The sequence below is a fragment of the Podarcis liolepis genome (assembly GCF_965112155.1).
Source record: "Podarcis liolepis genome assembly, chromosome: 5".
Classification (NCBI taxonomy): domain Eukaryota; kingdom Metazoa; phylum Chordata; class Lepidosauria; order Squamata; family Lacertidae; genus Podarcis; species Podarcis liolepis.
Genome location: NC_139556.1, coordinates 36,744,036 through 36,763,031, shown reverse-complemented (window position 1 = coordinate 36,763,031; position 18,996 = coordinate 36,744,036). Strand labels below are relative to the sequence as shown.

The 18,996-nt window shown below is 40.0% G+C and overlaps 1 protein-coding gene across 26 annotated transcripts in view; it reads right to left on the bottom strand.

The window, feature by feature from the left end:
• PCDH15 (protocadherin related 15) overlaps positions 1-18,996 on the bottom strand; it is a 623,360-nt gene that overhangs the window by 79,522 nt on the left and 524,842 nt on the right. For all 26 annotated transcript variants that reach the window (XM_083503000.1, XM_083503013.1, XM_083503006.1 and 23 more), the window contains 4 exons: positions 16,294-16,434; positions 13,675-13,787; positions 3,823-3,932; positions 3,570-3,710 (listed from right to left, as the gene is read on the bottom strand). In XM_083503000.1, coding sequence (XP_083359126.1) covers positions 3,570-3,710; positions 3,823-3,932; positions 13,675-13,787; positions 16,294-16,434 — 505 coding nt within the window. The remainder of the gene's footprint in view (positions 1-3,569; positions 3,711-3,822; positions 3,933-13,674; positions 13,788-16,293; positions 16,435-18,996) is intronic.

Sequence of the window (18,996 nt, the reverse complement as noted above, 5' to 3'; positions counted from 1 at the left end):
ATTAAAATATGTTTCTGATAATAGAGATTATATATATATATATATATATATATATATATATATATATATATATGCAGGTTTTGGTGTCTTCGGGTGTCTTCCCGTGTAAGAGTTGGGGTGTCTAGGCGACGTTTCGACGAGGTCTCACTCGTCATCTTCAGGCTGGTGCTTTCGGCTTCTTGTTACTGGAACAGAGCAGGATCTCAGTGTTTGAGTTCCTATAAATACTGTTGAGGGGGTGTGGTGTATAGCCTCCAACGTTCTGGGCAGAGAGGAAGTTCCCAGGTTAGTGTGCCTTTTCTTCTTTTGTTCATTAATTACTTGAGGGATATCTTGAGTGATTTCTTGAGTGATATTCTGAGTACCACTTAGGAGGGTCATTAGGTGTGGATTAGTTGCTAAAGCTTTCGTGTCTTGACCTCTTGAGCTTGTGAAGAGTTTTTCTGAGAAGATGGCTGTACTGCACTTAGTTGTGAAAAACTCTTCACAAGCTCAAGAGGTCAAGACACGAAAGCTTTAGCAACTAATCCACACCTAATGACCCTCCTAAGTGGTACTCAGAATATCACTCAAGAAATCACTCAAGATATCCCTCAAGTAATTAATGAACAAAAGAAGAAAAGGCACACTAACCTGGGAACTTCCTCTCTGCCCAGAACGTTGGAGGCTATACACCACACCCCCTCAACAGTATTTATAGGAACTCAAACACTGAGATCCTGCTCTGTTCCAGTAACAAGAAGCCGAAAGCACCAGCCTGAAGATGACGAGTGAGACCTCGTCGAAACGTCGCCTAGACACCCCAACTCTTACACGGGAAGACACCCGAAGACACCAAAACCTGCATTCCTGTACCCGTGAAAATCTACGAAAGCATATATATATATATATATATATATATATATATATATATATATATGGCCTTCCATTTTCTAAGCTCTGTGGGTTGGAGGAATCTTAAGCTATTTAACCACTGGGGCCTTTCAGGACACCCAAGGAAATAACACAGACTTTCTTTGCTATGGAAGAGCTAGCAGCTGTGTGCGATGAGTGATATTTTCTGTAAATGCTAATTTTAATAAGAGGTGCACTCGCTCACATCAGTCTTTGGGATCATTTCTGGCATACTGCCTATGAAAATGAGAAACATTACAAGGATATGCCCTGAAGCAAAAACATAAAATGGAATCAATAACATTCAAGTTGTCTTCATCACAAAATTTATTTTAATTGCCCTGCAATTCATTATTATTTGGAAGTCTGATTAGCCAAGTGTTTTGATGTTCTCAGAAGACACGTTGCCGTGACTCCCAGTATTTTGGTTCATGGTTATTATGGCTCAGAGACAAATGGGAAGGCTGGATTAATTCAAACAATTGCTTATGAGACATGCTGTGCCCCTTAGAGTTTTCCCCTACATCCCTATCCAACTAGCAGCATATCTTATGATGGAAACATCATTGCTCTGAAATGGAGCAATCTTTTTTGCCACTTTTCAGGGACCTACAAAACTGCCGTGTCCTGAGACAGGCCACCAGTCCCCATCTACCTCAGCATTATCTACTGGCAGCAACTGTCCAGAGCTTCAGCCAAAGGTCTTCTCCAGCCCCACTTAAAGATGTCAGGGATTGAACCTGGGACCTTTTGCATAGAAAACGTGTCCTCTCCTAGTGAACTGTGGCCCCTTCAGTTAATTGCACGATGTCCTTATAATGGAGCAATAGTCCACCATATCAATAGCTATCCCATTCTGCCATAGTAAATGTATAATTCCAAGATTTGATTACAGTTCACTTCTGTAGTCTGGAAGGCAGATGTGGCATTACAAAACATTTCGTATCACAACTTACGACTTGTATTTAAAATACACCAAAAGAAGAAGAAAAACCACACAGAAAACTGTGTCTGCAGAGAGGTAAATGTTTTCAGAAAAGCAGAAATGTGCATTATTTCCTCTGTCTAACCTGTGGCCCTTCAGATGCTGCTAGACTACAACACCCATCATCTCTGACCAGTGGTCATGCTGATTGTAGCCGACTGGAGTTTAGAGTCCAGTAATATATTGAGGGCTACGCATTCTACCCCACTGCTGTAGAAGAACAGAGTAAGCCCATCCAACCAAATTAAAACTTGAAGATGATCTCCTTGTTCTATTACTTAAATCCATTAACTTTAATTAATTGGGATGAAGCAAGTAGATATTCATAAATTAAATGGCCATAAATTTTAATCAATTTAAGATACCAATTAATGTATTGTTCTTATTTAGCTTCATGAACATTTAATTATGCTTATTGAAAAGTTTAAAAGACTTCCATTCTTTGCTGACTGCATACCAGGAGACACTCTTTCATAAAGTATTCATGCAGAACTTATTGCTATATTATTTGACCAAATCTTCCAGTTTTAATTATGATTCACCCTTTTCATTTAAATACTTGTTTCTTGTACTAAGAAACTTTTAGAAAAGTTGCTAACTCAAGATTGCTTCAGGTTTCAGAAGCTGAGTGTAAATTGGTACAGGAGAATGTATGAAACACATAAGTGTTTCCTTTAAAATGAAAGATAGGAAACAGAATAGTGTGTGTGTGTGTGTGTGTGTGTGTGCCCGCGCGTGCGTGCTCGCACACGCACGCGCACACACACACACACACACACTTACTTTGGTCATATATACTGTGCAGGATTTCCCTCAGAGAAAAACACAATATTACATTTTTTAAAAAGTAAGCACAACCCATCCCTTATGTGCAGTGGAGTCTGGTCCATTAGTATGGATAGGACACTGCCCCACCAACTACAGCTCTCAGCCACACCCCACCAACCTTCTTAATTACAACCAGACAAGAGGATGAAGCTGTCAGTCTCTTTAGTCTCAGCATTAGCCTTGTAGAACTCAGCAGGGAAGAGGATGAGGGCAAGGGGGCTCTGGCTCCACCTACTGTTGGCCTCCCTGCCTTCCAACCTACCAACCCCAATGGGTAGCAGCCACCACTGCTTATGTATATAGCTGTATAGCCTTTTATTGGCCATATGCTACTACAACTCCATGGAAGAGAGGCATTCTGTGTCACCCTGATGGTAGTAGTGGTGATGGTCTTACCAAACTGTGTTGAATCTTCAGAAAGACTGACATGTGGAGGAGGCTGGGCAGGGATGAAATGTTTGGCAGTGCAGAAGCCACCCTACATCCTACAACCAGCAAGCCATCCAGAGAGCTGTTGGCGATGCACCAGGACAGCAGTATTCAGTCATTACATTTTCAAACAACACACGGCATATCGTTAGCACACAGTAAGTGCCAAATCAGTAAGAGTCCTAGATATTCTTACAGTAGAATTAAGTTGCAGTGGCTTGAGGCTCTCTTTGTACTACTATATCTGAAACTACTAGGCAAATTTAGCACATGAAGGAATTAACTAACAATGTAAAAAAGTGGCAGATTAATTCTTAAGGTAATGTGTGCAGCATCAGTGGTGGGGGAGGTGATGAGGGGGAGAGCAAGATGACCTTTTTGCTCAAATATCCAAATACACAAAGAAATAATAAAAAAGGTGAAAGTAACTTGCTTTTGGATGGCACAGGTAAATTGGAGCGGACCACTTGTAGTGAGTCTGCTTGCACTCGAAGTAAATAGCTTTTCACAGTTTCATAATCCAGTGGGTTTTTGACGGAGATGACACCTGTTCTGTTATTAATAGCAAACACATCTGGAATGCAGCAAAGAAAATAAAAATTAGTGACATTTGTTCCCTCCCCTCTCCCTTAAAAGTACTTTTGATTCATGTATCGTACTAGACCACCTGGGACAGTATTACTTACCGTCTTCATTTCCTGAAACAATGGAATAGATAATCGTCTGATTCAAAGCAGCAGCAGTTACAACAACAACGTGAGTTCCTTTGGGTGCACCTTCACTCACAGGAGGGGGCCTGCAAAATTGGGCAAAACAGATTGCTCTTTCTTATTGTCACGTTCTCAGTGCTCTACTGAAATAATATATACAAGATTTTTTCTCCTTGACTGGGAGACAAGAAGAAACTGGAAGCTATGTATGACTAGGATCATGTAATTCCAGCGGTTGCCTGACAGGAAATAAAGAAAAAAATTAAGCATACAGAATAAAGCAACAATAATGGCTTGAATCAAACATTAGAACAGTGGCATGATTGCTGCCTAAATTTGCTGCTACAAGTGAATATGTAAACATTTTAATCCCTTTCCCACATGGGTCTGCCTGATTGCTTGTGGAAGGAATTCCAATATTCTCACAGCCATATAAGACCCCCCCCCCCCAGCCTTATTGCAGAAAATGTTGGTGGGCAATCTATGCCATTGATTAAATGCTTTAAGCACATCTATGATTACTCCTGTCCTCTGCACAAAAGATTTCTGCACAAAAGAGGCTGGATAAACTTGCCGAAAGAAGTAAGCTCAGGACTAAGGCTGAGCTAGAAAGAATAATGTAGTTGCTAGTCTTTGCAAAAGGGCCATGCAATGGAGACACACGCCCTGAGAAGCTTCTCTCTAAAATGTCTCTGCTGTCAAGCAGCAGTCACAAATAAATGTGCTTGGCAATAAAATGCTGTTCCCTGCACCTTTGAACATGAAGCTATTATTCAGTTAGATCAGTTTGAAAGGAAAGGAAAATGCTGAAATCAATTTACCTTTCTCCACCATTTTGCAGGACATCATAGGCCTAAGGGCTATATGAATCTTTTCAAATCAGGTCAAATATGAGCCCTGATCATTCTGTAAATGTCCATGGCAAGCATGGATGGATTATCCCATTGCTCTTGTTCGATGCATCTTAGAACCGATTTTCATTTTACTTTTTATACTCAGATCGTACATCTGATGACAATATGTATGCATATCCAGAATGTAGGGTGTGTGCATGCAAATATAAAATTAGAAACAATTATGGGAAAGACTGGATTTTTAAAAATAGACACACACCTAATTCTGCATGTATGTGTCTATGCAGGACATATACAGAGAAACCCACATCTTCTGTATTTAGTTATCTATTCATACCAAAATACAAAATATAAAGAGAGAATTGGCTCTAAGATAACTCCAGTACTCTAACTCAGCTTCAGTATGTTGGGATGAAATTTCACCGTACGCTGATATACTTGCACGGGAAGGCTAGATAGAGAGGAAGCTTCCTAGACTTTATTTCTAGACTTAACCTATTGATCTTCCCTTAGACCAATACTCTCAGAGTTGTTGGCCCCATTTCCTTCTTCAGCCTTTCCTTGGGAGAGGAGACAACTTTGTGTGTGTCTCTTGCTGAGATGAAAGGGCATGCATGGCTCTTCACATCTCCACCTTAGTTAGAACTAGGATCTTTGCTTTCAAGTATGTACTTCCGGCAATAAACACAGCCTTTTATTTTCTTAAGAACAGAGTCTCCTTGTGATTATATCCAGGATAAAGTGTGCTCCTCCAACAGGGATACAGGGATCCATTCTGCTTCCGTAAGCATGTTAACACCAACTCAGCCATCCTTCCTCTGAATATTGGGCTTCTGCTGGTGTGTTTGCACCTTGCTAGCCTCTGCCTAATCCCCCTTTACCTCCTGGTAAGCAGGAGCCATGCAAAGCAAACAGAGGTCAAGTGAGTACCCTGCATTGTAACCTTTTTCATAGGGTATTTGCTCTATCCCCATTGATTGACTGGGTTGCCCTTTTCTATCTTTTGTATCCTTGCTTGCCATGCACACAATTAATGTGTGAAAAGAGCTACAGCCTTTGCTAGTAGTGCACCTAAAAAAGGTACCGTATTTTTCGCTCCATAAGATGCACCCGACCATAAGACGCACCTAGTTTTAGAGGAGGAGAACAAGAAAAAAAATATTCTCTCCCTCTCTGCGCAGCGCCTCTCCACGGCTTCAGGGATAGCTGTGCCAAGCCTCTTCAGGTGAAGGGGAGCGTTCTTCCCATTGCCCTGAAGAGGCTTTGCGCGGCTATCCCTGAAGCCAGGAGAGCAAGAGGCACCGATCCCTCTTGCTCTCCTGGCTTCAGGGATAGCTGCCCAGCCTGCATTCGCTCCATAAGATGCACACACATTTCCCCTTACTTTTTAGGAGGGGAAAAGTGTGTCTTATAGAGCGAAAAATACAGTATTTAAAAAGTGAAATTTTCACATTTGAATTCCAAGTTGGAGTGACATTCTTTTCATTAAAGAACAGCAGAAATGTTTGCTACTTAATGCTTAGTAAGATATTTGGAAATGCAGAGCCACAGAATTATTTTGTGACTGATTTTTCCATATAGAAGCATTTGGGCTGCAATTGGGTGCAGACTGAAATCTGATAGCAGAAACTATAGTGAAGTTATGGATGACAGGATAAGAATCATAAATTTAATTGTAATCCAACAGATTGAACTGGTTTTCAATTAAACTTTTCTCATTTATCTGGCATCTGCATTGGTCTGCATGACACCAAAATTCAAGTAATGATAACAATACGTTATTGATGTAATTAGTGAGCAAGGTACGTTTGACAAACTCAAATACAGTACAAACAATTTTCTACCTTGTTATTTTCAAGACCTGAAGGCTAGATTCCTTCCATGTCCACTTTTCTAAGATGAAGTCTTTAAAAATTCAAAATGGATTTTTGGGGGAGTGCGTGTAAAAACCCTTCTTTTGATCCTAACCTGTTTTTAGCACTTTCTTTTTTTAGTAACATCTCTGTAACTCCTGTTCTGACATTGCTGAATTCTATGGATTGAGAAATCAATATCAATTAGGAAGGTGCTTTTGCATTCAATATGGAGAATTTGAAGGAAGTGAATAGAGAAACACCAAAATTCATGTTCTTTGTAACCTTATAGTAATTGTGCCTTATCGATTTAACTTCCTTGAGTTAACTAATGCAATCAGGTTCAAAGAACAATACATCACTTCAATGAAAACATACTGTTAGTCCCTTAAGAAACTTCTGTCGAAACATATGGAACTGAATGGGTAAAAAGGATAAAAGCTAATATGTGGCTGTGTTTGCCCTGTGTATTTTACCTCAAGTGCTTTTCCTGTTTCTGTAAAGGTCAATTATTGAGCCAGAATCTTGCATTAATTGCACAGAGGGGCTCCATTTCTACAAAGGGACAGTGGGCCTGTGCAGGTGGCCCTGCTCCTAAGGTTGCCCAGCTCCTCAGCATCGCCGAGGGGAGGGGTTATGAGTGGGTCTCGCTTCCTGCCAGCCAATGCGGCTGGCTAGGGGGCGTGGCTTGCTGCTCTTAAGCAAACACAGGACCGTGGCTCAGTCTGTTTGTTTCCTGCACACATGGATCTCCCTCCCTCCCTCCCTCCCTCTATTCTCATGCATTCAACACCTCACCTTGCTATGGAACTCGGTTGTCACCTGTTGAAGGGGCCTGGTAGAATTTTTTCCCACTTGGCAGATTGGCACCAGCCACTTGGTTTTTTTGCCTACCTCGTAGCAAATCGCCACAACTTTGTAAGGTTTGGTGGTTAGGCATTGGGAAATGCATTGTGTGTTGGAGGGGAGGTTGTGGCCATCACCTACCCATCCCCTTGAAGGGTATTCCATTAAAGGAATCCGGTGGTCATGGTTCCTGTCCGAAGCCCAGGGGGTGGCTAGGGCCATGGCACGACCCTCCGGTGACTCTAGGGGAGTTTCCAGTTGATTTCCACCAACATGTTCCCTCTACAGGTTGTTAACCCTTGTATGACTTCCTGCAGGGTGGGCAGGAGTCAAGTATAGTCTGTTCAGATCCAGTGTCTAGGCCCTAAGCCAATACTACTCACATTCTGTAACCAATAAAGGTGTGGCCATTTTTAGCCCATTAACCTAAAATACTGGTGTCCATGTGTCTTATTTCATCAGAAAGTGGGAGACGGGGCCTCGACTCACAAACATCTCTTGGCCTTCTTAAGAATATATTTGCTTTTTTATAAAAAAGTGGTAGTAGTAATCTGTCTCCTTCAGTCATAGTCCCATTCCAACCCCCCTAAGTATGAAGAATGTGTACATTATAACACACTGTCATGTCTCATGCTCAACATATGCCAACAGAGGCTCTTATGTGTAACAGAAGATCTTTATCCAGGCATATATAGGCTTGGCAACGGCCACAGTTCAGGAGTCACAATTCAGAAATTCAGGCATCAACCAAGATGTTCAGACCTGGATGGAAACAACAAAGTTGTCCCAACAGTTTCCATGCCCTGCCCATCAAGCTCTTAAATAACAGACTCTGCAGGAATGTCAGGAGTGCAAATGTGTACTCCTCTGAGATGGGTGCTATTTGAAGCTGGATGTTGCATTTTGCAATGAATGCATGTGATCTGCTGGTCACAGGTATGGAGACAGGATATGTGTAACTTCAAGCATTTCCCACTTATCAGATGATTGTAAATTGGGGACCCACAAGCACAGAGGAGGAACAGACTTCTCTCCTGAGGTCTGGGGCTTTGGATATTCCTTTCCTAGTGTGGTAAAGAGCCACACTGCAGTGACTTCCATTCATGAATCTAAGAAGAAAAGTGGTCCTAATGTTCACTCTCTGTTCCATTGAGCACCAGAGAATAAAATCATTCTGTTTTAGAGCTCTGTAAAGTTTAGCTGACATATTTTAATTTATAGCATTTCACCTTTGCATGCCTCTGTGCTTGTGTGTGCTGTACCACGTCAGTAAAACATCTGCAATAGGCTGAGCTGCCAACATTCACTGCTTCCAGAAGGCCAATTTAAATTGTTTCTTTTTCTTCTGTGCAATATTATTTGCAAGGTATGTTCAGTGGGATTGTGTGTCTTTTCCTATGCCCCCTCCTTACATTTGTCATATTGGTTCATGAAGTTTTGACCTTTTCGGTGATATTTACCTCAAAAAAAAGATGACAAGGGAGTTTAGGTATTATTACAATGAACCACTGACATGGCCTATTATCCTTAAAGATAAATGTCAAACTTCATTCTGATGGACTTAATGTCATCAGGTGCAATGCATCCTTATGTAGTCCTTGCAAGGATTCAAAATGAAAGCTAGAAGTCAATATTTTTGTCAGAAATTCTTCAGAATCAAAAGACTAGGGGTTCAAACTGCACTCTTTAAATAGCTCTTTAACAATCAAGTATTACAGCATAGTTGCCAAGATGAATTAGATATGGAAAGGTTATTCTGTACGCCGAAAGACAGTGAAAAGGTGGGATGTGCTGCTAAATAAATAAATAAGAAAAGAAAGAAAGAAAAATGAAGGTGTAAGAATTCTTAAATTTTTATGATAAATTTATACTACAGTGGACGCTCGGGTTGCAAACGTGATCCGTGTGGGATGCACGCTCGCAATCCGCAGCGTTCGCAACCCGCATCTGTGTGTCTGCGCACACACGTGTTGCGATCTGGTGTTTCTGAGCATGCGCAAAAGGCGATTTAGCGCTTCTGTGCATGCGCAACCGCTGAAATCTGGAAGTAACCCGTTCCGGTACTTCTGGATTGTGGTGGTCCGTAACCCGCAAAAACGCAACCTGAAGCGGCTGTAACCCGAGGTATGACTGTATTTGTTAAAAATGATTTTGCTGGGGGCTGTTTGCCATTAAGAATTTATTCAGCAGCCCCTTCCTTTCTTTTGATAATAGTAAGAGCTGAAAAAACTTTTTAAAAACTTCTTTGTGAAGGTCAGAAGAAAGTCTTCCTTTACTGTAGCAGTTGATGCAGAATCTTGCTATGATTACATGCCTCATGTCTTCTGTATTAAACTCCCTTAGGGAGGTGTCCTGAGATTCAGTTATTTGACTTTGAAAGAAGGAGGAGAAAAGAAGTATTATTGTACAGAATCCTCTAAGGAAGAATACTTTGATTTGTTGTGCCTTTTTGAGCATTCTAAAGAGAAAGTCCTGTTAGTGAAAATGCTTTGGTTTGTGAGAGCAAAAGGTGTTCTTGGGATCATTATACTCAAGTGGGGCCCACACAGAAAATGAACAGGAAAGAGATGAAATGGCTGGAAAGATATTGGCTTGGTTCTCACACAATGCTAAGCCATGGTTTGTTGAACTATGAGTTAACCATGAGTTGTGTCACAGATAAATCAAGCAAACCATGGTTTGTTTCTCAAAACTTTGGTTTGTTTCCCCGCTGTGTCTGTGGTGGGATGGCCATACAAATGATGATTAAGTAAGGGTGCTGGGTTCAAACGTAACACAATCCACAGTTAAACAAGGATCATGGTTTCTTGGTAATAAATAAGAAAGCATAGTTAAGCTGTTGGGTTAATAGATAACATTAGTGTTTAATGCAAAACTAGCTTTTCTTGAACCACCGTGGTGCTTATCCAGAGGAAACCTTAACCAGCAAGAGAAAAATACACGAGCTCTCTTAGGATACTGACATCAAGGCTACCTTTATACATAGGCAATACAAGGGTCTAGTATTTACAAAACCATATTCTTTAGAAAGCATGGATTGCTGTCTGGCTGCTACAGAAAAATAGTTCCCAGCCATTACTTTTCATATTTTTGGCCACCATGTAAAGTCAAGCTGACAATGTTTACTGCATTTTTTTAGCTGTGGTGTGAACACAGCTTCATAGTTTATACCACAGATGTACATGCAGGCAAGATGAATGGTGAAATAACAATTTGCTTCCCATGCTGAGGAAGTCAATCTTGTCCACTCCATTGTGTGCCAAGTAGGTTGATTAACTTTAAAATATTGTTTAAATAGGCACATACACGTTTCTGTGTATAAACACTCACACTTCACATTGCAGAAGGAAATTTAGTAAGATTTCAAACTGTTTACAAAACCACACAGACAGAACTGACAGCAGAACACACACACACACACACACACACACACACACACACTTTAAGGATAGTAAAAGCAAAGTGCTTCTCTCCTTTTGAAAGGTTAACATCTGTCTTCACTCAAACTGTCTCCTTAACTGTTATGTACAACTAATTTCTCAGTCACAGTTTTATCTTACCCTATATGGCACATGCCTGGAAATAGGAACAGAGCAGAGAGGAGAACATTCTGGTCAGTCAAGATCATTCTTGTGAATTAGAAATCTGTGCACTGGATCATGCTTATAGAAAGAAAGGTCATGTTGCAACAACATCAACTGAACACTGTGACCTTTGGTATTTCACTTTTTCTGCAAGAAATAAAGCCCTTAACAGAAAGTTAGTGTTCCTTAACAACAGACCAATTTCCCAAAATGGAGCCTAGGGTTTACTTTGCTGTTTCAATGCATTTGAAAGATGTGACTATTTTCCTTTACTTGACATAAAATGCTTGAACACCTGTTAAATGTGCCCACAGGCAATACTTAATAGCTATTGATTGCACTCTTTAGCTAGCAATTTATTGCCTACAATTGCAGTCCATGGCTATTAACTATGACTTTCTAGTTGTGTAAGAGGACAAGATATGCATTAATTAACAAAAATCCAAGGTACCTTTGATCTTTTACTTTTTTAAAAAGGGTAATTAATCACAAGAGGATGCCATTTCTAAACACACACACACACAACCAGATATTAATTTAACTATTTCTGCTTTAGGTTTAATTTCACATCTGGCCTTTGCACATTTTATAATGCTGGAAAGAGTTAGAAGGACTTCTGCATTCCTTTCCCCCAGAAAGATTCCTTTTTCTTAACTTTAAATTAATTTTGCACATGTACAGATTACAGTCACAGCGATGCTAAAAACATGCCACTGTCAAATTCTGAATGAATCCATAAACAGCAGAGCACATCATTTAATGAACTCATCTTCTTTGTTAAAGCACCCAATTATTCAAATGCTGTACATAGCCTGCTGATGTGTCCATGCCTACCAGTTCCTGTGTAAATTGTGTAACTTATTTGCCTGTGATTCACATAGCTAGAATCACAGGCAAATAAGTGTCCAATGCCATACAAGCCATGCAGGTATATGAAAAATGGATCAATGGAAAAGCAGCTATATTCAGAACTAACAATACAGCACAATAGGGATCTTTCTTATAATTCCCTGCAACCTAGCATAACAACTCTACTCCTCACATGCTTTAGCTTCAATCAACAAATCATTTTATTTCTCTGCTTGCTCTGACACATCCTATTAACTATCCCAGAATTCTGTCCCTCTCGTTGCACAATTGTTCTGGTTTTGCTTTGTTCTAGATGTTTTGAGCATAACATACATGGCAAAGTGGTATATAAATGAAGTGGCTATGAAAATAATGCTATTACATTTTTGAATGGTTTCATGGTAAATAAGAGAACAATGCAATCACTTCAGTTTAGCAGCTCTAGTTTTGTGATAAGAGATCTGAGGTGGACCTGGAGTCTCAACATAAGCAGACGTTGGACCTTTGATGTCATGGAATGTCTGGATAGCTCAGCTGGTTACAGCATGGTGCTGATAACACCAAGGTTGCAGGTTCGATTGCCATATGGGTGAGCTACATATTCCTGCATTGCAGGGGGTTGGACTAGGTCAGGGGTCTGCAACCCGCGGCTTTGGAGCCGCATGTGGCTCTTTTACACCTTTGCCGCGGCTCCAGGGCGGATACTAGCGAGGGGAGGAGGGGCATTGTGCACCCCGACACTCACCACTGTGGTGGGCGCTGTACTGGCTGTGACGTCGCATGGGGGCAGTGCGTGCGTTAGTCACGCACCGTCCCGACGTCACCTTCCCGCCCGCCCGCCCGCTACATTGTAAGGGGCATGTACGCTGGTCACTGCATTGAAAGGGGGCATGTACGCTGGTCACTGTTTTGAAGGGGAGTGAAGAACACACACACAAAAAAGGTAACTTGTTAATTTAACGTTTATTTCTATGAGGAGGAGTAATTCTGAGGGGTCAAACAAAGAAATAATAAAAAAGTGACAAAAGAGTTATTTTTATAATGACGAGTTTTGCGGCTCCCAGTTTTTTTTTCTTCGGAAACGGGTCCAAGCGGCTCTATTTGTCTTAAAGGTTGCAGACCCCTGGACTAGGTGATCCTTGTGGTCCCTCCCAACTCTACAATCCTATGATTCTATGAGCCTTTCTATACATTAAGGGGAGCCATAAAAGGGTACATAATCCAATTATAAGCCCTTCATATCTGTGTAACTGCCCATCAGTGAACTGAAGAATGAATGCAACCAATTAAATAAAACCAGCCAGATGAACAAGACACAGGTAGTTGTCATTAACGTATAACATTTAGCTACACAAGACTGTGTCCAGCTAAGCCATAGGCAGAGTAGACCCAGTGGGTTTAAGTTAGCTAAATTCATTTGTTTCAATGGGTCTGCTATATGACTTAAGTTGGATACAATCCACAAGCCTGACAAGGAAATCGCTGTTTATTTCTTGGTGCTAACTTTGCTTCCTGATTACATTATACTTTTCACAGCCTACATAATGACAGAGTTCAAATAATAGTTTCTTTCTCCTCCCCTCACATTTCCCTTAAGTAATATTGATGATACTTTAAATATTTATTCCTTACATTTACATACCACCTTTATCTTCCAAGGATTTCAAGGTGATATGCATGGTTCTCCTCGCCCCATTTCATTGTCACAGCAACCCTGTGGTTAGGCTAAGAGATGGTGCCTGGCCCAAGGTCACCCAGTGAGCTCCATCCTCTCCCAGGTCATAGTCCAACACTCTAACCATTATCCCACACGTAATGGTAGAAATGGAACACATACTATACCTGTATTCATCCTGGGTAAACCTTGGAATTACTGAGGGTTGCAATACTGAAATTTCTACAGTGGTGGTGTTGAACTTCACAGGATCCCCATCATCATAGGCAATGACCACGAGCTATCAAGCACACAAACATAGTGAAGATCAACTCCAGTCTTACACACAGTCATATTACATGCCATTTGGCTTCTGGTAAAAGTAGTCAGCTACAAGCTTTGCAGGTCTCCAGAAAACTCTCAATTCCTTCATCACGGACTAGCCAATTTATTATTATTATTATTAATATTTTTATTGAGATTTTGTAATTGCAAATTCCAAATATCACATACCATTATCCAATCCTACCTTACCATTACATTTACAATCCTCTCCCTCCCCACCTGACTTCCCTCAACTTCCCCTTCTGGTTTGTTACATTGTTTGTTGTATTCTACATGTACATATACTATTGAATGTTGTTACATTATCATCCTCTATGTTTAAATTCAATAAAATTGTGAAAGTTTATTCAAATCCTGCCAGTGAGTCCATTTCCTTTTGTTGTTTCTGCACGGACTAGCCAACTTTAGGCGTGATGATGATGTGCTCAGGTGACTGCATCACTGCAAAGCACTCTGAATTTCTTTTGCTGTCAGATTTGCAGCATTTGATTTTTTTATGAACTTACTCACTTTTGTTTAAAGGCAAAAATAACATTGAAATAAAAAATGAGTAGCAAAACAAACAAACCAAACCAAACTTTTTTAAAAAGCCTGTTTGGAACCCAAAGTGCAATTCTAACTCTTTAATCCTAAAGCTTAATCCTATAAATATTCTGAACCACAGTGAAATATTAAAGTATATTATGCAAAAAAGAAAAGAAAAAGTGGAAGGACTTTAATTAGGGGTGTGCTGCAGTCCCCTGGGAAGTTTCGCTAGTCTTACTGAAAAGATTTTCAATTCCCTAAAAGTTATTTGGATCTTTCACCACAGGTGTTTGAACCTCAAAACAACTCTAGAAAACTCTAGAAATAAATAAATAAATAAATAAATAAATAAATAAATAAATAAATAAATGTTCATAAATTTCCAAACAGAGAATCCAGAAACCAACAGCTTTTGCTCCATACCAGATGTGTGCTTTGTTGTTGCATATTATTCATTTATTTATTTATTCATTGAATTTGTATACTGCCCTTCATCCAAAGATCTCAGGGTGTTTCGTAGCATAAAATACAGAATAAAACCATGGTATATACAATATACATATATACACTATAGTTGATATAGGCTACCGAGTTCATTGTAATGGAGGCAGCAGATCTGCAGTCTTCATTGGCATGGAATGAGAAGTTCTTGTGGGCAAGGAAGCTCTGTGTAAAAAAGCTTATGCAAACTCTGTTGTAGTCTATTACATTTTTGAAGCAAAGCATTCCATTTTACATTCAGTACTTCCTGAGCACAATTATTTGAATCACTGCAGACAGCAAATACTAGGATAACAAGATAATGTGTGTAAATTATACTGGCATTATTGTATCTCAAAACTTGGTTTCTAGTGTTTTTTTACATAGATGCAAATGATGAAGAGATTTAACATTAGTATCATTCTGTCTTCTCAAAATTTTATTTTAGAACTAATGTGCAGTACAATCCTTTGCCTATTTACTCCCTAGTAAGCATACAATCCTGCAGATATTTACTCCCTAGTAAGCATATTTAGGATTGGAACTTAAATTATTGAAAGGTACACGTCTGCAATCTTTGATGGTCCCAGAATAATTTAATGGATTATTCATGGTAACATTTTCCTGAAGCAGAGGTATCAAGATGCCTAAAACCCATTACACACATTCCTTATACTTATAAAAAGTGAAGCGACTTCACTTTCTGTCATAGTTTCACACACACATATAAGCAAATAAGCTAGAAAACCTTAGCAAGCAGATGGTGTTTTTCAAGAAGACAGATGAGTGGGTTAAAGTACACAAACTCATTGAGATACCTTTTTGGGGGTTGCTGGCATGTTTTTCAATTAAGAAAATGTGTGATTAAAAAGGAACTGCTTTAACCCAACATATCAGAGAAGAATAATTAATTATCATAACTTGAACCAGTACTTTCTTCAGGGAATATATATATATGAACACTCATCCCCCAAATTACACTGAATTCGATTTTCTGTAAAATGATGCATTATAATCTGAGCTTTTAAAGCTGCAGCGTCAACTGAAATCCTAACAAATACTATCTGAGTTGCAAACATTAATTAACTTAATGGATCTCCTCAACCAGCAACTGTCAGTACAAAGCTTTGATAACAAGGAAAAGTAAAAAAGAATAAGAACTACAGGCACCCCCTTCCTCATTTTATACATATTTGCCTGAGTGTAGATCCCTCTGATTTAATTGGAGATTGTTTCAAACTGAGCAGCTTGGAGACACTGCAGCAGAATCTGTGATTGCTCACCCCTAGTGAAAACCCAGCACTGGCTCTGATTTATTTTTTCTTTCTTTTTGGGGCCATTCAGTGGGGTTGTGGAGGACCAGAAAAAAATGCTACATAGTGTGATGGAGCCCTCAGGCTGGGAGGTAGCCACTCCAGTGCGAAAATATATTAAAGTGCATATGTGGATGTTATTACCTTAAATAATGTACTGGGCTCTTCATTAAGGTTCACACGAGTAACCACACGTCCAGAATCTTCTTCAACATCAAAGATACTTGCACTGTAAGGGAACTGGACCACATCCACTTTATACCTCACCCAACTTGCTGGTGTCCCCTATAAGAAAAACACACGGTTTGTTATTGTATACAGCATGGGCAGTAAAAGGAGACCAAATGTTAAAATACAACCCTATATTATTATGTTGAAATTTTTTTGGGGGGGGACAGTCAAAACTACAGGATCAACAGCAACCTGCCCACTGACAAGAAAGAGACAGGGCCACAGAGGGGAAAAACATTTAGCACATTGGTTACTGATCTCACGACAAAGGGATGTTACTTTGGAGACCCATTTACAACACACAAATCACGGGGGAAGTCACCTCGTCAAAAATTATCAAGGCTTCTGATACTAGAACTGAATTTCACTTTCAGTCCATTTTGAAATATTCTGGTCCAAGCAAAAGAGCTTTTTAAGTGTGAAACTATGCAACACCTTTAGTTAATGTATCTCATTATATTCATACTTCTTAACTTGAAGGTACCATTTGTACTAATGTTATACTGTGGTCTGCAGTATGCTATGGTGGGGGGGGGCTTGAGATAATAAGGAAAATACTAGAGGTATTTTCTAAAACAAAGAGTGGCAAGTGGGGAATTAAATTTAACTCCCTTTGGACTCTAATGGTATCAGTACAAAACTCACATTGTGCAGGAAAACTAGAATTCCATGACAATGCCTATTCCATGCATTGGGAAGATTTGCCTATCACTAATATGTTCAATAATAATAATAATAATTTTTATTTATACCCTGCCCTCCCCGGCAAAAACCGGGCTCAGAGCAGCTAACATAAAATGTTTAACACATTAACATAAAATCAGGCAATCAATTAAAATACATCCTAAAATCAGATCAGGATCAGAGTAAAATCCAATCAGATGGCAAGCCACAGATTAGGGTTGGGGACCTTAAATGCTCACCAGGCCCAACTGTTTATGCTGATCTTATATGAGCCTGTGAGAAAAAGTTGGGAGGCCACTTTCATGCAAGTTCTTATGGGGGAAAGGGGAGTCAGACTGAACCCCAACCAAAGGCCTGGTGGAACAGCTCCATCTTTCAGGCCCTGTGGAAAGATGTCAAATCCCGCAGGGCCCTGGTCTCTTGTGACAGAGCGTTCCACAAGGCCAGGGCTGGCGTTCATGTTATTCAGCTGACGTGTCAGTTGGATTGTGAAGCAAAATCTTTACTGATGCAATTTTCTACTTTTCCCTTTGTAAGTAAGCAACTGGTTTAGTTGTTTTCAATCTTTATTATCCCTGTGCTGTTTTTCCTGTGAGTAAATTCATTGTTATACTTATTGATGGTTATGAGGTGGCAAGCATCAATGAATATGTGATCAATAACAACAAAACTATTTTGCATCATATTAGTAAACGCAGCTTGTGGCAACCAATCATGTTAATGAAAACGTCAGTGAAAATTGGTATTTGATGTTTTGTGTTATTAAGAAAGATGTAGCCATTTAAATGGAATCTGGTTGCATTTAGGTAATAAGACAACCTTTTGTTTCTTTTGCAAAACTGATCATGAATTTTGGAAGTGAATCATATAGAGCATGACCGCCTACCAACCAACCAATTCACTGATTTATTTATTGCTTTATTTTAGGGACGGAGAACCTATAGCTCTCAAGATGCTGCTGGAGCACAGTCCATGGCCAGGGATTATGGGAGTTGTAGTCCAACAACATCTGGAAGGTCACAGACTCTTCATCCCTGTTTTGATTTCAGGGTGCTTTATATCCCTCCTCCCCAATACAACACAGGCATTAATTCACATCATGGAGGTGAAACAGAGAAAGGGGATTGGGAGGGCCAAGTCCAAGCCATTTTGCAGCAAGCAATCAGAGGAATGTGCACCCTTCGTGCCATAACAGAGAATGCTGAAGTACACATTTGGAGAATACACAACCATTTAGCCAGATATGGGATCTATAGGGAATGGGTATCATAAAGCTGGCACACTGGAAGGGCCTGGAACAAGTTTTAAAAGTCATATGCAGATCCAATATTTGTAGAACAATCACAGGTGAGTTGGGACACACAACTTTTTAATTTTTTAATGCTATGCCATGGCACAGTGCTGTTCCCACTGGGTTATCCTCAGTGTGGAAAGCCACCAGGCTGCTCCTGCTTATAGCAGTTCATTTGTGCATGAATGGCAGAAACCCTTTTTCAGAAGAATGAAAATTGCCTTGTATCTCCACCAGTTGTTCCCAAACTCCCCCACCAACCCACGTATCACTTGAAAAGTGCTTTAGGTTCTTGGTGGACCACTTAATGATTTTTTTGGCCTGTTGTAGCCATTGTATATGCTAGAGATACTGTATGATTCTTAATTGCATTTTTACAGAAACCTTGTGGACTACCTGTATGAAGCTCATGGAGGTGGTCTATGAGACTCACAGACCACAGTTTGGGAACCCCTGACCTACATGGTACTACCCTGGAAAGTTTCGAAACTTCTCACATTCTCCCTGAAAGCCCCTACAAGTTCATGGGTGATGAATGGTTCCATGAAAGGTGACACTTTCTCCTCAGTCACATCTAGAACGAGATTTTTATACAAACACTTCAGTTTTAGAGTTGTTTATTTAGCAGCACTGGTGCTTAT